Consider the following 22,653-nt stretch of genomic DNA (forward strand, 5'->3'; position numbering starts at 1 on the left):
TCAAATGGACTGATTCTTATATAGTGCTTTTCTACTCTACTTAAGCACTCAAAGAGCTTTATATAGCTGTACAGTTATAAGCCACCTTTAGAGTTTTTGTTATTTTGACAGCTAATCTTAAGGAAATTGTGCCTGTCTTTTTTTTTCAGTCTGAAAATATAGTTGAGATGTATATGATTCCTAAAAATATTCAGAGGTGACTTCTTTTTTATGTAAAGAAAGTTTTTTTGAATATGCACAGAAATTTTGCCAGACAAGACAGGCTAAATTTTAAAAATATATTAATAATAACTAAGAAAAAATTTAAAGTGAAGAAACTTTTCTGCATTTGAGTTAAAAAGTCACTGAAGGGTTGATAAGTTATCAATAAATGACTTTGCACCTTTTGTTTGAGAATGTGATAAAGGACCCTGATATCAGAATTGTGACATTTTACAGCCTGACACCTTGAAGCAGGGAAACCGAAAAGAGGGTCAAAGGCTAAATCAAGTAAGCGATAACATTAAATATCAGAGCGCCTCTCAGCTATTCCTGAAATTAAGCATCCTCACTAAAGGTGAGTCATGGTGCGATACTGTCACGCTATAGCAGTATACACAGTAGGCAAGGGGTTACAGCCTCAGTGTTTATTGTACTATGCTGTGCCGTCAAGTCAATAATATTTGTTAATCTCTTACCTATACCCTGGTTTAACCTCACCCCGGGCAACCTTTGTTACACATCCCTTGCTCTACTGGTTGTTTCCTGTGTGTCTCCACTATCTCCATGAACACAAATAACCAAAGCTCCGTGCAGTGCGTGTTTACCTGCGGCAGCTCCAAGGCTCTCATGACAGCAGCGAAGCCAAACATATTGCCCATTGTGCTCTTGAGCTCAGCAGCGATTTGGATGATTTTATGAAGCAGGCAGGCTCGTTCTTCGGTCGTCCCCGTGCAGCCCAACACATGTACAGCCAACATGATCGACATGGTTTGAAACCTGCAGGAATGTTATGTTATATCACATGTCATATCAGCCCATACAGTGATCACATTTTGCTTAAAGAGGTCCTTAAATTCAGAATAAGACTTCCATTTCAAGCAGCAGGAGCCGGGAATAGGGAGACAAGATTGAGAGGGAAAGCAGACATATGGTTTCAAACAGACTAAATAAATCATGTAGTTAAAAGAAGGCTAAAAAAAAAGATCGAAAGAATTATGAATTACTATGAATAAATTAGGAATAACACACCATGTCATTGCTGTTGTGACACTCAAGTAACAACTTTTGTGGCTGAAAAAGGAACTCGAGGCAGAAGTCCCAAAAACGGCAGTTTCCCTAATGACTTGAGCCTGACTACAAAAATGACCCAAACCCCACAGACTCCTGTGTATAAATGCCCCACTTAACAGCAGAAAGTCTTATAGCCTGGTAACAAAGCCAGGTTGGTCTCTCTAGTCTAGTCTAGTAACTTAATTAGCAGCATTATAGTTTATGGTTCCAGTTTGTAAAAAAATTTGCTAGTAGATAACTTTGCAGATAACTAAAAACCAACTTGATGGACAAAAGTCTCAACAAACAGCAGCCTAGAAGGCTCGTGATGAGGTTACAGTTCACTTACATCAATCTTTTACATAGAATCTAGGCAAAAAAACTATTTTTATGCTTTTGCAATGTATGTATGATGTCAGATATACACCGCTCTATCACGCTATGAAGAGCTGAACTGGTTGAACAGTATTCACCTCTCCAGCAGGTCTAGTCTTAACTGTTGTCCATGTGGCAGCGTGAGCAGCTCCATCCCAGAGGTAACACCCATCATTCTTTGCACCTCTGGTGTGACCTCCAGAATTCTGGCCACCTAGGACCACACACAGATGTGAGAACTGCTGCATTAGATTTCAGTTAGCAGAAACAGGATGAGCAGGAAAATACACTTTAAAATCTCCTGAAACATCTGCATGTTTTCACACATCAATAACACTTTGATTTAGAAATGGTTTAGAATTTGCATTCAAACAAATACCCCATAGTTTACCTGTTATCACTAACGCATGGCTAGCCCTAGTTTTCCTTCTGCATAGTTGCCACTGCATTCAGACTAAAATAAAGCAATCCCTAAACCTTTCTGCAGAGCTGCAGTCCATCCTTAAAAAAATCCCTATTACTTTACAAATATTGATTAGTGCAGCTATAAACAGTACCATGCAGTCAGCCTTGGTGATGTGTTTGGCCACCGTCCTGGGATCGACCTCCGCCAGAAGCTCCTTCACCCTCCGCAGGATGCCCACTTCTAGAGGCTTATTCTCTTTTCCCATCAGTGGTGACTGGTACCTGCTGGGTTTGAAACAGGAGACCGTCTCCACCACAGGCGAAAAGTACACATTCCCATCCTCGGCCCTCAGTGGGTCGACCCCTGCTGACCCTTCTTCTGCCTGCAGCCTCTCCACATAGCTCTGAGGACCAGGGTACAGCTCTGTGTAGCAGCTCCCGTCTGCATGAGAGGAGGGAGAGACCTGGGTGTGGTGAGGTTGGGGTCTGTCAAGATGCTGTCTCTGTAGGGTGCTGCTGGGAGAGGGCAGAGGTTGGACGGTGTCCGAGCGCCTCGGCAGGGACGGAGTCACAGTGGGAGTCCGGCTGCTGGACGGAGTTCTGGATTGGGGGGCTGGAGAAGAAGGGAGGGAAAAGGAGGAAAAAGATGTTTACAAATATTTATCCAAAAAAAGCAGAATAAATATAAATATTTCAGACACTACTTGAGATACATAATAAGAGAAAGTGGCACATTCTTTGTGGATGATTATTATAGACTAATGAACGCATGACAATGAAATAAACTGATAAAAATATCATCAGTATAGCTGATCACTGTGGTTAATAGTTTTGGACAATTAATTTAGGGCTCGAGAGGAATATTATACCATCATGGCTTTTGGGTTGACTCATAGTTAATTAATGTTAAACTTTCATATTTTGTGCGCCTCTTATTTTCACCTTAGTCTGTGTCTCGGTGTTTCCCTTTTTCAGTTTACTTCCTGCTTTATTTTGAAGGATAATTTCTTTTTTGCTTTCTGCATTTTCACTTCCTTTCTGTCAGTTAATTTCTGCCTTCATTATTGTCTAGATTGAGTTTACCGATGCCATAATATTTCTCTCCCTGATTTGGATCTTTACTTACAAACTTTTATGTCATTTAGTTTATTCACCGTCTTTGGTTTCTTTGACTTCACTCAGTCATGTCAGTTAATATCAAGCAGCACTGCTCAATTTGTTTTTTAATAAACAGAAATGTGGATTCCTTTTTATCATTAATTGTTGTCTCTGAATGCAATTAATCTACCATGTGAGGACATCCAGTAGAATCATGTGAATCATTTAATTAATTAATCAATTAACAGGACACACCTACAGTACAATGTATCTTTTGAAGACTTGCATTAACTCTTTCGAACTCTATTGCAGCTTTACTTGGGAATTTTTTCTTGTTAATGTTTTTTTCCTGCTCATTAACTCATGCCCTGCTATTTGTTTTAATGTGCAATTTATTTGTCTTGTGAAACAACACGTTCACTTTTGTAAGTCAGAGGGCGAGGTAATGAAGTTCATGTAGATGAACACACTGTTTGACTAAACACGCCGATAACCTTCTACTTACATCACACTCAATTACAACAGTTTAATAATTACACATTACCCATGTGTGGTATTCTCATAAAGTTTTACTGCTTTCTGTCCACATTTGCACGTTATTTCTATGTTGCCTTCAATTTTTCAATTACTTCCATTTTATCCTCAAATGTCTTCACCCCAAACCCCTTATTCATTTCAGATACACTTGCCTTTGTCTAGTAACCTGTAGCAACAGTATTATCTACTACATCTATAGATCAGAGTTCACAACGTGAGCATTTGATTCAGTTCTCTCTTATGCAACCAACCTTGCTGCTGAAAACTACAAAAGGCTCTGAACCTTACTGCTGCTACCTTAGAGCCGACGCGGTCAGAGGTGTTTTGCTCGTCAGAGCCCGACGGCAGTCATTCACTCAGAGACCGGCTGTGAAGCAGGCTAGACACACAAACAACAGGCTCTGGTTGAAACGTGAGATCTTTTTACAGGGACGCTCTAGGTAAGTACTTAGATCAAAAACCCAAGATCAGCAAGAGTTTTAGAAGATAAAATGGCATTTTAATGTAAACCCAAAATACCTTTAATGCTGTTTTAGAGCATTTCTTTGTGTAGTTACGCTGCAAGTTCTGTTCTGACATATGCATGACCGACCAGCTAAGTAGTAGCATATGGATTCTCACAGAGGAATAGAAGATTTTCCAGATGTCTCCTCTCAACAATAACAAGGCTGAGCATTATGACTGCATGGAGGAATCTCACTATATAAACCATCCTCATTCACAGTCATAGTTTGTTCTGATCACATGGAACAAAAGCAAGAAAAAGAATGAATTGTTTTGGAATCGGATGCATTTCAGCTTGGAAAATTGTTTTCTTTTCGAAAAAAAGAAGGAAGCTTTAAAGGTCACACAAGTTCAGACTTTCTCAAACTAAATACAGAGAGAACATGGAGTTACTTTTTTGTTGCAAAACAGAAAGATTTTTCTAATAAAGTTTTGTTTTGTTTTGATTATTTTAATTTTGGAACTAAGGAAAAAATGTTAAGTCTTGCAAGCACAAAAGGTCTTTTGACTGGTGGTGGTCAGAGGGCCCGGTGGCGCCAGTGTCCGGCAGCCTCGCCTCTGTCAGTGTGCCCCAGGGCAGCTGTGGCTACAATGTAGCTTGCCATCACCAGTGTGTGAATGTGTGTGTGTGAATGACTGAATGTAGTGTAAAGCGCTTTGGGGTCCATAGGGACAAAGTAAAGTGCTATACAAATACAGGCCATTTACCATTTACCATTAAACAATGGCAGCTTTTACATTTTGCTTTATAATTTGATACCCATTATTGCTGGCAGCTGTGAAACCAGAGAGGGAACAAAAAACAGCAAACAGCTTTGTTACCTTCTTTTAAACCTCCTGAGATTTAGAGGGAGGAATTCCCACACTGCAGTTGAACCAGTCAGCTGCAGAAAATCTGGAAGCTATGCAAGTATTAAAGTAGGGTGCCTCAGCTTAGTGAAAAACTACTGGAAATCCTTTGTAGAAAGACTGGTGGTGGTGTGAATCAGGGTGGTTTTAGCTATACAGCAACCTTTGCTGTCAAACATAAACTGAAATGACTGAGTTATGTTATTTACTCAGATTAGCAATCTAGATTACTAACGATGTGCATTGTAAAATACCACAGTATATTACAATGCCACATTCCCAAAGTGAAATTACAAGGATCAGAAGTTACCTTTTTAAATACATCCCGACTTCTAATCAGGAAAATAAATTGGCCTCTTGGATTTAAATGTCATGCTTATGTTTAATAAGAATGACTAGATAGCATCTAAGGTTTTCTTAAACATTTATAACTTACGTTTTGGTTGTCATCATTGCAAGTTGCAGAAATTCATTGTCATTTCTTGATCTGGAGTCACTACATCACTGCCAATATCTTCCAGTGTGTATGCAGGAAGGAATTTTCTCACTCATTTTTGTTTGTTTTTAAGTTGATAGAAAACCTTAAACTCAAAGCCCTTACTAAACAGAAGGAGAGATTTGACATCTTAACATCTTTGTCAGAATCTCTTTCAGAGATGTGCCATCCAAACTTGGTGGCACTTGCAGTGCTGCTATGCTCTACATTGTTGGTAAATGGAGGGAAAGTCTTGGTGTTCCCTGTGGATGGAAGTCACTGGATCAACATGAATATCATCATTGAAGAGCTTCATTCCAGAGGTCATGAAGTCACAGTGGTGCGGCCAAACGACACCTGGCAGATCAAGTCAGAGTCCCCTCACTACAAGTCCATCACTATAACATACTCAAATGGTTTTGATCATAAGCGCTTTGGAGCATTTGTTATGAAAACACTAATCATGCGTCGACAAGGTGCTTCTCTTTGGACTCGTTTATCGATGGAGTATGATTTAGTGAAAGAGTTTTATGAATTGCATGTCAAGGCGCTTGAGATGGTGGAACGCATGTTTGAGGACACCAAGCTGATGCAGAGCCTCCATGACGCCAAATATGATTTGGTTCTGACTGATCCTACGATTGGTACAGGTGCTTTAATGGCTCACCGTCTGCGTCTTCCACTTGTCTTTAATGTCAGATGGACTATTCAGGGTGAAGGCCATTTTGCAATTGCACCTTCCCCACTCTCATACATCCCCATACCAGGGTCAGAGCTGACTGACAAGATGACTTTCATTCAGCGTGTCCAGAATATGCTCTACTTTTTCTTCTATACTTTACGATTTTGGTGTATCACAGAACCAAACTACAAACCATTTTTCCATCGTCATTTTGGCAGTGACGTACATTACATGGAGCTGTTTCAGTCAGCAGACATCTGGCTGATGAGAAATGATTTCACCTTTGAGTTCCCTCGACCCACAATGCCAAACGTTGTCTACATGTCAGGATTTCAGTGCAAACCCTCCAAGCCCCTGTCTAAAGAGCTAGAGGACTTTGTGCAGAGTTCGGGTGAACATGGTGTCATTGTGATGACACTGGGAACACTGGTAGAAGAACTTCCAGAGGACATCGCTGAAGACATTGCTGCTGCTTTTGCAGAACTTCCTCAGAAGGTGATATGGAGGCACAAAGGCAAAAGACCATCCACCCTCGGTAATAACACGCGAATCTTGGACTGGTTGCCCCAAAATGAACTCCTGGGTCACCCCAAGACCAGAGTGTTTGTGGCCCACGGAGGCACCAATGGGATACAGGAGGCCATTTACCACGGTGTGCCCCTGGTTGGCCTGCCACTTTTGTTTGACCAGGCTGATAACTTCTTCAGGATGAAAGCAAGAGGTGTGGCCAAAGTCCTTGATATTGCAACAGTGAACAAAGAAAACTTCTTGGAGGCGCTAAAGGAGGTGCTCTACCAACCATCCTACAGGGAGAAGATGAAGGAGCTGTCCAGCATCCAAAGAGATCAGCCTATGAAACCGCTGGACCGAGCCATGTTCTGGATCGAGTTTGTCATGCGGCACAAAGGAGCGGCGCACTTAAGGACGGAGTCTTACAAGATGTCCAGCATCCAGTACTACTCGATGGATGTGGCAGCTTTTCTGCTGGCAGTTATTTTTCTAGTATTTACCATTTTTGTTTCAGCAGTCAGGTTTCTGTTGCATAAGTTATTTTACAGAAACAAAATCAAACAGGAATGATGATGAAAATGGGTAAAGCAAATGAGTTACGGGTTTATATTAATTTTCAATATTCTTCTGTTGTAAACACTTTAAAAATAAAATCACCACATTTCCTAAAATTGTCTGACAGTTAAAAGTGGAGACAATTACATTTTTCTGACTGACGTATGGTGATGATGTCCAATCCTTCATTGAGGGCACATAAGAAGAGTTTGGCTTCATGTAGTGCTCAACAATAGAGAATATTTTATTGTATGTATGTTTGCACAAATGTTACAAAATTTTATGCTGCTATTTTTTCAAATCTATATTAAAAAAAACTTCTGTAACCAGACCAAAACATTCACAGTATTATAGAAACAGTGTGCAAGTAAATGAAATTCACTATGTTCTTTATATTTTCCCACTGTATTATAAATGTTGCTGGAACACAAAATAAAGTAATTTAAGATCTCATACGACCATTCTGATGCAATGTATTACGTATTACCCTAGATCACTATTGATCCTTTTAATGATGAAAAAAATATATACAGAAATGTCTCCAGTGTTACATTTATTATAAACATAACTATATTTAAATCCTTGAATCATATATTCAAAATTTATGAACGTTTTTCATTTGACACCTATTTATTCTTTGTTTTCTCTTTCTTTTTTCATTGAGGGATAATTGAAGTCATTTTTTTGGTAAGATTTTAGCTTTACCCTTTTATCACATGACACATTTTTAAAGTTCTTATTGTGTTTACTCTTAAATCTTTTGAGGTTTAAGTCATCATCGGCAATGACCCAAACCCCCACATTAACCCTATGCGAACAGAACATGTAATATCTGTTTATTTAAAACTTTTGCTGTTTCCTTGTGACTACAGTGTTGAAAAAGTATCAAAACCTAGCAAATAATCTCTAACTTATCTATAATGACATCAACTGTATAGGATGATCACTGCTGTGAATAAGAGGCTCGTGACTTTAAGATAATAATTCACACCTATATCTTAACCTTTAAATCTAAGTTTTTATCTTATCGAAGCCAAAACCAAAGCAGCTGACAAATACGTCTGACATCCAGTGGTCAAGCTTAAATATTGGCCAGTTCATATTTTCCCAACTTAAACTTTATCTCAAGTATTTCTCCTTATTTATTAGGGTGCTACAAACTCTTCAACTCAAACACCTTGCTCATAAGAGACGATCTAACATCTTGACATCTTTGTCAGACTCTCTTTCAGAGATGTGCCATCCAAACTTGGTGGCACTTGCAGTGCTGCTATGCTCTACATTGTTGGTAAATGGAGGGAAAGTCTTGGTGTTCCCTGTGGATGGAAGTCACTGGATCAACATGAACATCATCATCGAAGAGCTTCACTCCAGAGGTCATGAAGTCACAGTGGTGCGGCCAAACGACACCTGGTACATCAAGTCAGAGTCCCCTCACTACAAGTCCATCACTATAAAGTTCTCAAATGGTTTTAACAAAGAGCACTTTGGGGCATTTGTAATGGAAACACTGACCATGCGTCGACAAGGTGCTTCACTTTGGACTCGCTTATCGATGGAGCATGACTTAGTGAAACAGCTGATTCAAATGCATGTCAAGGCGCTTGAGATGGTTGAGGGAATGTTTGAGGACACCAAGCTGATGCAGAGCCTCCGTGATGCCAAATATGATTTGGTTCTGACTGATCCTGCAGTTGGTACAGGTGTTCTTATGGCTCACCGTTTGGGTCTTCCACTTGTCTTTAATGTCCGATGGACTATTCAGGGTGAAGGCCATTTTGCAATTGCACCTTCCCCACTCTCATACATCCCTATACCAGGGTCAGAGCTGACTGACAAGATGACTTTCATTCAGCGTGTCCAGAATATGCTCTACTTTTTCTTCTTAACTTTACAAAATTGGTATATCACAGAACCAAACTACAAACCATTTGTCCATCGTCATTTTGGCAGTGACGTACATTACATGGAGCTGTTTCAGTCAGCAGACATCTGGCTGATGAGAAATGATTTCACCTTTGAGTTCCCTCGACCCACAATGCCAAACGTTGTCTACATGTCAGGATTTCAGTGCAAACCCTCCAAGCCCCTGTCTAAAGAGCTAGAGGACTTTGTGCAGAGTTCGGGTGAACATGGTGTCATTGTGATGACACTGGGATCTGTGGTGGAAAAACTTCCAGAGGACATCGCTGAAGACATTGCTGCTGCCTTTGCAGAACTTCCACAGAAGGTGATTTGGCGGCACAAAGGCAAAAGACCATCCACCCTCGGTAATAACACATTAATCTTGGACTGGTTGCCCCAAAATGACCTCCTGGGTCACCCCAAGACCAGAGTGTTTGTGGCCCACGGAGGCACCAATGGGATACAGGAGGCCATTTACCACGGTGTGCCCCTGGTTGGCCTGCCACTTATGTTTGACCAGGCTGATAACCTCTTCAGGATGAAAGCAAGAGGTGTGGCCAAAGTCCTTGATATTGCAACAGTGAACAAAGAAAACTTCTTGGAGTCGCTAAAGGAGGCACTCTACCAACCATCCTACAGGGAGAAGATGAAGGAGCTGTCCAGCATCCAAAGAGATCAGCCTATGAAACCGCTGGACCGAGCCATGTTCTGGATCGAGTTTGTCATGCGGCACAAAGGAGCGGCACACTTAAGGACGGAGTCTTACAAGATGTCCAGCATCCAGTACTACTCGATGGATGTGGCAGCCTTTCTGCTGGCAGTTATTTTGCTAGTATTTACCATTTTTGTTTCAGCATTCAGATTTCTGATGCATAATTTATTTTACAGAAACAAAGTCAAAAAGGAATGATGATTGTGTCACAACATTTTTATGCTTGTCGCCTGTTCTCTATTCAGGAGAAAGAAAGAGATAAATTTGTACTGGCAGTCAAACAAACCTGAGTGTGTGCAGCTCAGTTCAGCTATACAAACCTCAAATTTTCTAATAACCTTGGTCTACTCATATTTCAAATGTCTTTTTGTTTCTTTGTCAGGATCTTAAAAACTTAAAATAGAAATTATTTTCAGTGTTGTTCAGTAAAAAGTTTGAAAATCAGGCAAGCAAATTGATGAATCAGTTATGGGTTTAAATTCATTTGATTTTGAATATTCTGTTGTTGTAGACACTTTGAGAATCACCACATTTGCTAAAACTGTCTAACAGTTAGACAGGGAGACAATTAAATGTTTCTGACTGTCATATGGTGATGATGCCTAATCCTTTATTAAGAGCACATAAGAAGAGTTTGGCCTCATGCAGTGCTCAACAATAGAATATATTTTATTATATGTATTTTTGTAGAAATGTTACAGAATTTGATGGTGATATTTTTGAAATTTATTACAAAAACTTCTGTAACCTGACCAGCATATTCACAGTAATATAGAAACAGTGTGCAAGTAGCTAAAGTTCACTATGTACTGTATATTTTTAACACTCTATTTTAAATGCAGCTGGAATACAAAATAAAGTAACTTGAATCTTGATTCAACTTGATACACGCACTTTATTACATTTAACTATGGATCACTATTCATCACTTTGCTGTTTTAACAAAAAATATGTACAGAAATGTCTTCATTGTTCAATGTAATAATAACATAACTAGATTTAACTAGTTAAATCATATATTCGGGATTTATGAAAGTTTTTCATCTGACACCTATTTATTATGCGATTTTTCTTTTTTCACTGAGGGATAATTGAAGTCACTATTTTTGTCAAGTTTCAGCCTTACCATTTTGTTACATGAAACATTTTAAAAGTTCTTATTGTTTTTACTCTTAAACCTTTTGAAGTCAAAGTCATCATCGGCAATGACCCCAACCCTGAGTAGTATTTATTTAAAACTGTTTCCTAAGGTTTTGATAATCAGACAAAAAACTACTAAACATTCTCACTGACAATATATGAAAAACAACAAAGTTAGGGTTAGGATTAATATGATTACTTTTCATGAAGCACTAATGTCTTATTTGCTGCATGAGTAAAGTGAAATATTGGACTGTATCACTTTACTGGAAGAACGTGAAAGTTGAAGAATTTGTTCAAACTGGTCTTATCCTGGAGAACAGAAATTTTCCATCGCTTTCAAATAAGAAATAAAGAAGCTTATTTGTGTTTCCTTAGATTATTTAATTTACCTGAATCAATGCAAGTTTTTAGTTATTGAAACCAAAGAAGACTTGAAGGATAATCTCATAGTGTTTAGAGTTTCACTTTAGTTTCTCAAATTCACCTGCATTGCTTCTTTTTTTTTTTCATTTATTTATTTTTTTTCAAATGGTACAGTGAATTTTGCCATTTTTTCCTCATATCTAGACTTAAATTAAGATCATATGAACAGTCTGGGGTTCCACACCAAAATCACCTTTACTGTACAACATCTCGTCTCTAGCTCCCAAACTTCTTGTCAGCCTCTATTTACTGAAGGAACACAAACTTTAATTTATCTCTTAAAACAAAACACTACTGCAGATAATGAGCAAAGTCATATTCAAAAACTAAAAGTAAAAGATTAAATGTTAAACATGAATATTTATAAGAATCAATGAAGTTTACATATATAAATGTTGACTCTAGAATTCAAATTAAGTACAAAAAGGTTTAGCTGATTGTAGCATTTGAAATTAACCCTAATCAAGAGGACAAGTTTCATGTTTTTTGGTGGAATCATTGTTTAGTAATACAGAAGTTATTTCTTGTATTGCTGTTTTCTTGTGACTACGGTGTTAAAAAGGTATGAAAATTTAGCAGCAAAGTCCCTAACTTATCAATAATGAGATCAACTGTACGAGATGCTCACTGCTGTGAGTGAGAGGCTCACGACTTTAAGATAATAAAGTCTACATCTATATCTTAACCTTTAAATCTGAGTTGGCAAATACATCTCACATCCAGTGGTCAAGTTTAAATATTGGCCAGTCCATATTTTCCCAACTTAAACTTTGTCTAGGGTATATCTCTCATTAGTTATTAAGGTGATACAAACTGTTGAACTCAAACACCATCTCCTCATAAGAGACGATCTAACATCTTGACATCTTTGTCAGACTCTCTTTCAGAGATGTCCCATCCAAACTTGGTGGCACTTGCAGTGCTGCTATGCTCTACATTGTTGGTAAATGGAGGGAAAGTCTTGGTGTTCCCACTGGATGGAAGTCACTGGATCAACATGAATATCATTGTTGAAGAGCTTCACTCCAGAGGTCATGAAATCACAGTGGTGCGGCCAAACGACACCTGGTACATCAAGTCAGAGTCCCCTCACTACAAGACCATCACTATAAATTCCTCTGCTGGATTTGATGAAGAACGCTTTGGGGGATTTGTTATGAAAATACTAGACATGCGTCGACAAGGTGCTTCACTTTGGACTCGATTATCAATGGAGTATGATCTGATGACACATTTTTATCAAATGCATGTGAAGGTGCTTGAAATGGTTGAGGGAATGTTTGAGGACACCAAGCTGATGCAGAGCCTCCATGATGCCAAATATGATTTGGTTCTGACTGATCCTGGGATTGGTACTGGTGCTTTAATGGCTCACCGTCTGCGTCTTCCACTTGTCTTTAATGTCAGATGGACAATTCAGGGTGAAGGTCATTTTGCAATTGCGCCTTCCCCACTCTCATACATCCCTACACCAGGGTCAGAGCTGACTGACAAGATGACTTTCATTCAGCGTGTCCAGAATATGCTCTACTTTTTCTTCTATACTTTACAAATTTGGTATATCACAGAACCAAACTACAAACCATTTGTCCATCGTCATTTTGGCAGTGACGTACATTACATGGAGCTGTTTCAGTCAGCAGACATCTGGCTGATGAGAAATGATTTCACCTTTGAGTTCCCTCGACCCACAATGCCAAACGTTGTCTACATGTCAGGATTTCAGTGCAAACCCTCCAAGCCCCTGTCTAAAGAGCTAGAGGACTTTGTGCAGAGTTCGGGTGAACATGGTGTCATTGTGATGACACTGGGAACACTGGTAGAAGAACTTCCAGAGGACATTGCTGAAGACATTGCTGCTGCTTTTGCAGAACTTCCTCAGAAGGTGATTTGGAGGCACAAAGGCAAAAGACCATCCACCCTCGGTAATAACACGCGAATCTTGGACTGGTTGCCCCAAAATGACCTCCTGGGTCACCCCAAGACCAGAGTGTTTGTGGCCCATGGAGGCACCAATGGGATACAGGAGGCCATTTACCACGGTGTGCCCCTGGTTGGCCTGCCACTTATGTTTGACCAGGCTGATAACTTCTTCAGGATGAAAGCAAGAGGTGTGGCCAAAGTCCTTGATATTGCAACAGTGAACAAAGAAAACTTCTTGGAGGCGCTAAAGGAGGTGCTCTACCAACCATCCTACAGGGAGAAGATGAAGGAGCTGTCCAGCATCCAAAGAGATCAGCCTATGAAACCGCTGGACCGAGCCATGTTCTGGATCGAGTTTGTCATGCGGCACAAAGGAGCGGCGCACTTAAGGACGGAGTCTTACAAGATGTCCAGGATCCAGTACTACTCGATGGATGTGGCAGCTTTTCTGCTGGCAGTTATTTTTCTAGTATTTACCATTTTTATTTCAGCAGTCAGGTTTCTGTTGCATAAGTTATTTTACAGAAACAAAGTCAAACAGGAATGATGATGAAAATGGGTAAAGCAAATGAGTTACGGGTTTATATTAATTTTGAATATTCTTCTGTTGTAAACACTTTAAAAATAAAATCACTACATTTCCTAAAATTGTCTGACAGTTAAAAGGGGAGACAATTACATTTTTCTGACTGACGTATGGTGATGATGTCCAATCCTTCATTGAGGGCACATAAGAAGAGTTTGGTTTCATGTAGTGCTCAACAATAGAGAATATTTTATTGTATGTACGTTTGCACAAATGTTACAAAATTTTATGCTGCTATTTTTTCAAATCTATATTAAAAAAAACTTCTGTAACCAGACCAAAACATTCACAGTATTATAGAAACAGTGTGCAAGTAAATGAAATTCACTATGTTCTTTATATTTTTCCCACTCTATTATAAATGTTGCTGGAACACAAAATAAAGTAATTTAAGATCTCATACGACCATTCTGATGCAATGTATTACGTATTACCCTAGATCACTATTGATCCCTTTAATGATGAAAAAAATATATACAGAAATGTCTCCAGTGTTACATTTATTATAAACATAACTATATTTAAATCGTTGAATCATATATTCAGAATTTATGAACGTTTTTCATTTGACACCTATTTATTCTTTGTTTTCTCTTTCTTTTTTCATTGAGGGATAATTGAAATCATTTTTTGGTAAGATTTGAGCTTTACCCTTTTATCACATGACACATTTTTAAAGTTCTTATTGTGTTTACTCTTAAATCTTTTGAGGTTTAAGTCATCATCGGCAATGACCCAAACCCCCACATTAACCCTATGCGAACAGAATATGTAATATCTATTTATTTAAAACTTTTGCTGTTTCCTTGTGACTACAGTGTTGAAAACGTATCAAAACCTAGCAAATAATCTCTAACTTATCTATAATGACATCAACTGTATAGGATGATCACTGCTGTGAGTAAGAGGCTCGTGACTTTAAGATAATAATTCACACCTATATCTTAACCTTTAAATCTAAGTTTTTATCTTATCGAAGCCAAAACCAAAGCAGCTGACAAATACGTCTGACATCCAGTGGTCACGCTTAAATATTGGCCAGTTCATATTTTCCCAACTTAAACTTTATCTCAAGTATTTCTCCTTATTTATTAGGGTGATACAAACTCTTCAACTCAAACACCTTGCTCATAAGAGATGATCTAACATCTTAACATCTTTGTCAGACTCTCTTTCAGAGATGTCCCATCCAAACTTGGTGGCACTTGCAGTGCTGCTATGCTCTACATTGTTGGTAAATGGAGGGAAAGTCTTGGTGTTCCCTGTGGATGGAAGTCACTGGATCAACATGAATATCATCATCGAAGAGCTTCACTCCAGAGGTCATGAAGTCACAGTGGTGCGGCCAAATGACACCTGGTACATCAAGTCAGAGTCCCCTCACTACAAGACCATCACTATAAAGTTCTCAAATGGTTTTAACAAAGAGCACTTTGGGGCATTTGTAATGGAAACACTGACCATGCGTCGACAAGGTGCTTCACTTTGGACTCGCTTATCGATGGAGTATGACTTAGTGAAACAGTTGTATCAAATGCATGTCAAGGCGCTTGAGATGGTTGAGGGAATGTTTGAGGATACCAAGCTGATGCAGAGCCTCCGTGATGCCAAATATGATTTGGTTCTGACTGATCCTGCAGTTGGTACAGGTGTTCTTATGGCTCACCGACTGCGTCTTCCACTTGTCTTTAATGTCCGATGGACTATTCAGGGTGAAGGCCACTTTGCAATTGCACCTTCCCCACTCTCTTACATCCCTATACCAGGGTCAGAGCTGACTGACAAGATGACTTTCATTCAGCGTGTCCAGAATATGCTCTACTTTTTCTTCTTAACTTTACAAAATTGGTATATCACAGAACCAAACTACAAACCATTTGTCCATCGTCATTTTGGCAGTGATGTACATTACATGGAGCTGTTTCAATCAGCAGACATCTGGCTGATGAGAAATGATTTCACCTTTGAGTTCCCTCGACCCACAATGCCAAACGTTGTCTACATGTCAGGATTTCAGTGCAAACCCTCCAAGCCCCTGTCTAAAGAGCTAGAGGACTTTGTGCAGAGCTCGGGTGAACATGGTGTCATTGTGATGACACTAGGATCTGTGGTGGAAAAACTTCCAGAGGACATTGCTGAAGACATTGCTGCTGCTTTTGCAGAACTTCCTCAGAAGGTGATTTGGAGGCACAAAGGCAAAAGACCATCCACCCTCGGTAATAACACGCGAATCTTGGACTGGTTGCCCCAAAATGACCTCCTGGGTCACCCCAAGACCAGAGTGTTTGTGGCCCATGGAGGCACCAATGGGATACAGGAGGCCATTTACCACGGTGTGCCCCTGGTTGGCCTGCCCCTTATATTTGACCAGGCTGATAACTTCTTCAGGATGAAAGCAAGAGGTGTGGCCAAAGTCCTTGATATTGCAACAGTGAACAAAGAAAACTTCTTGGAGGCGCTAAAGGAGGTGCTCTACCAACCATCCTACAGGGAGAAGATGAAGGAGCTGTCCAGCATCCAAAGAGATCAGCCTATGAAACCGCTGGACCGAGCCATGTTCTGGATCGAGTTTGTCATGCGGCACAAAGGAGCGGCGCACTTAAGGACGGAGTCTTACAAGATGTCCAGCATCCAGTACTACTCGATGGATGTGGCAGCCTTTCTGTTGGCAGTTATTTTGCTAGTATTTACCATTTTTGTTTCAGCAGTCAGGTTTCTGTTGCATAAGTTATTTTACAGAAGCAAAGTCAAAAAGGAATGATGATTGTGTCACAACATTTTTATGCTTGTCGCCTGTTCTCTATTCAGGAGAAAGAAAGAGATAAATTTGTACTGGCAGTCAAACAAACCTGAGTGTGTGCAGCTCAGTTCAGCTATACAAACCTCAAATTTTCTAATAACCTTGGTCTACTCATATTTCAAATGTCTTTTTGTTTCTTTGTCAGGATCTTAAAAACTTAAAATAGAAATTATTTTCAGTGTTGTTCAGTAAAAAGTTTGAAAATCAGGCAAGCAAATTGATGAATCAGTTATGGGTTTAAATTCATTTGATTTTGTTGTTGTAGACACTTTGAGAATCACCACATTTCCTAAAACTGTCTAACAGTTAAACAGGGAGACAATTAAATGTTTCTGACTGTCATATGGTGATGATGCCTAATCCTTTATTAAGAGCACATAAGAAGAGTTTGGCCTCATGCAGTGCTCAACAATAGAATATATTTTATTATATGTATTTTTGTAGAAATGTTACAGAATTTGATGGTGATATTTTCGAAATTTATTACAAAAACTTCTGTAACCTGACCAGCATATTCACAGTAATATAGAAACAGTGTGCAAGTAGCTAAAGTTCACTATGTACTGTATATTTTTACCACTCTATTTTAAATGCAGCTGGAATACAAAATAAAGTAACTTGAATCTTGATTCAACTTGATACACGCACTTTATTACATTTAACTATGGATCACTATTCATCACTTTGCTGTTTTAACAAAAAATATGTACAGAAATGTCTTCATTGTTCAATGTAATAATAACATAACTAGATTTAACTAGTTAAATCATATATTCAGGATTTATGAAAGTTTTTCATCTGACACCTATTTATTATGCGATTTTTCTTTTTTCACTGAGGGATAATTGAAGTCACTATTTTTGTCAAGTTTCAGCTTTACCATTTTGTTACATGAAACATTTTAAAAGTTCTTATTGTTTTTACTCTTAAACCTTTTGAAGTCAAAGTCATCATCGGCAATGACCCCAACCCTGAGTAGTATTTATTTAAAACTGTTTCCTAAGGTTTTGATAATCAGACAAAAAACTACTAAACATTCTCACTGACAATATATGAAAAACAACAAAGTTAGGGTTAGGATTAATATGATTACTTTTCATGAAGCACTAATGTCTTATTTGCTGCATGAGTAAAGTGAAATATTGGACTGTATCACTTTACTGGAAGAACGTGAAAGTTGAAGAATTTGTTCAAACTGGTCTTATCCTGGAGAACAGAAATTTTCCATCGCTTTCAAATAAGAAATAAAGAAGCTTATTTGTGTTTCCTTAGATTATTAAATTTACCTGAATCAATGCAAGTTTTTAGTTATTGAAACCAAAGAAGACTTGAAGGATAATCTCATAGTGTTTAGAGTTTCACTTTAGTTTCTCAAATTTACCTGCATTGCTTCTTTTTTTTTTCATTTATTTATTTTTTTTCAAATGGTACAGTGAATTTTGCCATTTTTTCCTCATATCTAGACTTAAATTAAGATCATATGAACAGTCTGGGGTTCCACACCAAAATCACCTTTACTGTACAACATCTCGTCTCTAGCTCCCAAACTTCTTGTCAGCCTCTATTTACTGAAGGAACACAAACTTTAATTTATCTCTTAAAACAAAACACTACTGCAGATAATGAGCAAAGTCATATTCAAAAACTAAAAGTAAAAGATTAAATGTTAAACATGAATATTTATAAGAATCAATGAAGTTTACATATATAAATGTTGACTCTAGAATTCAAATTAAGTACAAAAAAGGTTTAGCTGATTGTAACATTTGAAATGAACCCTAATCAAGAGGACAAGTTTCATGTTTTTTTGGTGGAATCATTGTTTAGTAATACAGAAGTTATTTCTTGTATTGCTGTTTTCTTGTGACTACGGTGTTAAAAAGGTATGAAAATTTAGCAACAAAGTCCCTAACTTATCAATAATGAGATCAACTGTACGAGATGCTCACTGCTGTGAGTGAGAGGCTCACGACTTTAAGATAATAAAGTCTACATCTATATCTTAACCTTTAAATCTGAGTTGGCAAATACATCTCACATCCAGTGGTCAAGTTTAAATATTGGCCAGTCCATATTTTCCCAACTTAAACTTTGTCTAGGGTATATCTCTCATTAGTTATTAAGGTGATACAAACTGTTGAACTCAAACACCTTGCTCATAAGAGACGATCTAACATCTTGACATCTTTGTCAGACTCTCTTTCAGAGATGTCCCATCCAAACTTGGTGACACTTGCAGTGCTGCTATGCTCTACATTGTTGGTAAATGGAGGGAAAGTCTTGGTGTTCCCTGTGGATGGAAGTCACTGGATCAACATGAATATCATAATTGAAGAGCTTCACTCCAGAGGTCATGAAGTCACAGTGGTGCGGCCAAATGACACCTGGTACATCAAGTCAGAGTCCCCTCACTACAAGTCCATCACTATAAATTCCTCTGCTGGATTTGATGAAGAACGCTTTGGTGGATTTGTTATGAAAACACTAATCATGCGTCGACAAGGTGCTTCACTTTGGACACGTTTATCAATGGAATATGATTTAGTGAAAGAGTTTTATGAAATGAATAAAAAAGTGCTTGAGATGGTGGAACGCATGTTTGAGGACACCAAGCTGATGCAGAGCCTCCATGATGCCAAATATGATTTGGTTCTTACTGATCCTACGATTGGTACAGGTGTTCTTATGGCTCACCGACTGCGTCTTCCACTTGTCTTTAATGTCCGATGGACTATTCAGGGTGAAGGCCATATAGCAATTGCACCTTCCCCACTCTCATACATCCCTATACCAGGGACAGAGCTGACTGACAAGATGACTTTCATTCAGCGTGTCCAGAATATGCTCTACTTTTTCTTCACAAGTTTTCAAATTTGGTTCGTCACAGAACCAAACTACAAACCATTTGTCCATCGTCATTTTGGCAGTGATGTACATTACATGGAGCTGTTTCAGTCAGCAGACATCTGGCTGATGAGAAATGATTTCACCTTTGAGTTCCCTCGACCCACAATGCCAAACGTTGTCTACATGTCAGGATTTCAGTGCAAACCCTCCAAGCCCCTGTCTAAAGAGCTAGAGGACTTTGTGCAGAGCTCGGGTGAACATGGTGTCATTGTGATGACACTGGGAACACTGGTAGAAGAACTTCCAGAGGACATTGCTGAAGACATTGCTGCTGCTTTTGCAGAACTTCCTCAGAAGGTGATTTGGAGGCACAAAGGCAAAAGACCATCCACCCTCGGTAATAACACGCGAATCTTGGACTGGTTGCCCCAAAATGACCTCCTGGGTCACCCCAAGACCAGAGTGTTTGTGGCCCACGGAGGCACCAATGGGATACAGGAGGCCATTTACCACGGTGTGCCCCTGGTTGGCCTGCCACTTATGTTTGACCAGGCTGATAACTTCTTCAGGATGAAAGCAAGAGGTGTGGCCAAAGTCCTTGATATTGCAACAGTGAACAAAGAAAACTTCTTGGAGGCGCTAAAGGAGGTGCTCTACCAACCATCCTACAGGGAGAAGATGAAGGAGCTGTCCAGCATCCAAAGAGATCAGCCTATGAAACCGCTGGACCGAGCCATGTTCTGGATCGAGTTTGTCATGCGGCACAAAGGAGCGGCGCACTTAAGGACGGAGTCTTACAAGATGTCCAGGATCCAGTACTACTCGATGGATGTGGCAGCTTTTCTGCTGGCAGTTATTTTTCTAGTATTTACCATTTTTATTTCAGCAGTCAGGTTTCTGTTGCATAAGTTATTTTACAGAAGCAAAGTCAAAAAGGAATGATGATTGTGTTACAAAATTTGTATGCTTGCCATCTGTTCTCTATTCAGGAGAAGAACAGAGATACATTTGTACTCGTAGTGTAACAAACTTGAGTGTGTGCAGCTCAGTGCAACAATACAAACCTCACATTTTCTAATGACCTCAGTCTACTCATATTTTAGATGTCTTTTTGTTCATTTGCATTTGGATCTTGAAACTTTGAAATGTAAATACATTGCAGGCAAGTTTGGTGGCAAAGTAGAAAATAAGTAAAGCAAATCAGTTACGGGTTTAAATTAATATGACTTTGAATATTCTGCTGTTGTAAACACTTTAAGAATCACCACATTTCCTAAAATTGTCTAACAGTTAAACAGGAAGACAATTAAATGTTTCTCACTCCTGTATGGTGATGATATTCAAACCTTTATTAAGAGCACATAAGAAGAGTTTGGCCTCATGCAGTGCTCAACTATAGAATATATTTTATTATATGTATTGTTGTAGAAATGTCACAGAATTTTATGGTGATATTTTTCAAATGTATTAAAAAATTGCTGTAACCTGACCAACATATTCACAGTAATATAGAAACAGTGTGCAAGTAACTGAAGTTCACTATGTACTGTATATTTTTCCCACTCTATTTTAAATGTTGCTGGAATAGAAAATAAAGTAACTTGAAATCTGCTACAACCATTTTGGTGCCCAGTATTACATATTACCATAGAACACTAAAAATATATACAGCAATGTCTCCATTGTTACATTTATTTTTAACTTAACTACATTTAACTTCAGAGCCCCGTAAGGGACATTGGAGGAAAAAAAAAAAATAAAGATGAACTTTTGCGAGATCTCGCAAAATAGGCTGCAATCCTTCGCAGGTCGCATTTGAAGGCTGAGTCGGTGTATCCTTCGTGGCCCAACCTACCCCAGAATTTATAACACGGCCCAGCCAATTCCATTTTTCAACAATGGCGGCAGCTACTTAGTTTTAATATTACTCTTTCTGGGTCACAAAATAAACTTTTAAGATATTTTCAGGCATGAATGTAGCTGTGTAAACTTCAAATATCTGCACTTTTTATCAAGACATCACTTATTTGCAAAAGTGCTCCGACATTTCGGAGACATCTGTTACCCACCAGCTCGAAGCTGACCGGGAGGTCGAGGCCCACTAGAGCTGGGGGGAACACCGCACTCCCGACACATCGTCCCTCGACCTCCCGGTCAGCTTCGAGCTGGCGGCCTCCGAAGGACGCAGCCTACTTTGCGAGATCTCGCAAAAGTTTTGCGAGATCTCGCAGAAGTTCATCTTCATTTTTTTTTCCGCGATGTCCCTTGCGGGGCTCCGTATTTAACTAGTTGAATCATATATTCAGGATTTATGAAAGTTTTTCATCTGACACCTATTTATTATGTGAGTTTTCTTTAGAAGTCAGGTTTTTTTTTGTCAGATTTGAGCATTACCCTTTTTTAAAAAAAAAACATGAAATTTTTGAAAAGTTCTTCTTGTTTTTACTCTTAAACTTTTTGAGGTCTAAGTCATCATCGGCAATGACACCAACCTCGTCATTAACCTTATGCAAACAGAATATGAGTAAAGTGATATATTGGACTGTACTACTTAACTGGAAGAACGCAAAGGCTCACGAATTTGCTCAAATTGGTCTCATCCTGAAGAACAGAAATATTTGGTCACTTTCAAATAAGAAATAAAGACGCTTATTTGTGTTTCCTCAAATTATTTAATTTGACCTGAATCAATACAAGTTTTTAGTTACTGAAACTAAAGAAGACTTCAGGGAACATAAAATTGGTTAACAATTTAAAGCTGTTCTGCAGCAATGGAGGTTGATCAAGCCTTGAAAGCTGGTGCTATTAATTCCTACAGGTGTCCCAACTTTTCTGGATCACTTACACCCCTCTCTGTCTCCATAAAAGCAGTGTGGGAACACACTGTGGTACCAGACCCTAATGAGCATCAGTTGAACAGTATTGTACAGCAGAAAGCAGTGTGTTGCTACAAAAAGGGCGAGAAAGACAATTAACAATGGAAGAGAGCCAGACCATCAAAACAATTAAAAATGTAGGTCTGTCCTACAGAGAAATTGCAAAGAAAGTCAAGGTGTCAGTGAGTACAGTTTCC

At 38.9% G+C, this 22,653-nt stretch overlaps 2 protein-coding genes and 3 pseudogenes across 5 annotated transcripts in view; 4 read left to right on the forward strand and 1 right to left on the reverse strand.

Moving 5' to 3' along the window:
* Positions 1–22,653, reverse strand: part of sh2d3cb (SH2 domain containing 3Cb) — a 53,415-nt gene that overhangs the window by 3,607 nt on the left and 27,155 nt on the right. For both annotated transcript variants that reach the window (XM_005451484.4, XM_003444520.5), the window contains 3 exons: positions 2,184–2,644; positions 1,725–1,840; positions 807–978 (listed from right to left, as the gene is read on the reverse strand). In XM_005451484.4, coding sequence (XP_005451541.1) covers positions 807–978; positions 1,725–1,840; positions 2,184–2,644 — 749 coding nt within the window. The remainder of the gene's footprint in view (positions 1–806; positions 979–1,724; positions 1,841–2,183; positions 2,645–22,653) is intronic.
* LOC109204568 (UDP-glucuronosyltransferase 2A2 pseudogene) lies at positions 3,969–10,488 on the forward strand (annotated as a pseudogene).
* Positions 3,972–17,225, forward strand: LOC109204570 (UDP-glucuronosyltransferase 2A2 pseudogene; annotated as a pseudogene).
* On the forward strand, positions 3,972–21,064 carry LOC109204569 (UDP-glucuronosyltransferase 2B31-like). 3 transcript variants are annotated; one of them, XM_025897142.1, is made up of 3 exons: positions 3,972–4,106; positions 5,662–6,053; positions 19,320–21,064. In XM_025897142.1, the coding sequence occupies exons 2-3, from the start codon at positions 5,676–5,678 to the stop codon at positions 20,520–20,522; spliced, it is 1,581 nt and encodes a 526-aa protein (XP_025752927.1). In that variant the 5' UTR covers positions 3,972–4,106; positions 5,662–5,675; the 3' UTR covers positions 20,523–21,064. The 3 variants fall into 3 exon arrangements, with proteins under 3 accessions (XP_025752927.1, XP_025752928.1, XP_025752929.1); XM_025897143.1 differs by lacking the exon at positions 19,320–21,064 and having other exon boundaries at positions 3,975–4,106; positions 5,674–7,608; XM_025897144.1 differs by lacking the exon at positions 5,662–6,053 and having other exon boundaries at positions 3,992–4,106; positions 18,928–21,064.
* On the forward strand, positions 3,975–14,114 carry LOC109204566 (UDP-glucuronosyltransferase 2A2 pseudogene; annotated as a pseudogene).

This window comes from Oreochromis niloticus, linkage group LG12 (genome assembly GCF_001858045.2).
Source record: "Oreochromis niloticus isolate F11D_XX linkage group LG12, O_niloticus_UMD_NMBU, whole genome shotgun sequence".
In the NCBI taxonomy this organism is placed as follows: Eukaryota; Metazoa; Chordata; class Actinopteri; order Cichliformes; family Cichlidae; genus Oreochromis; species Oreochromis niloticus.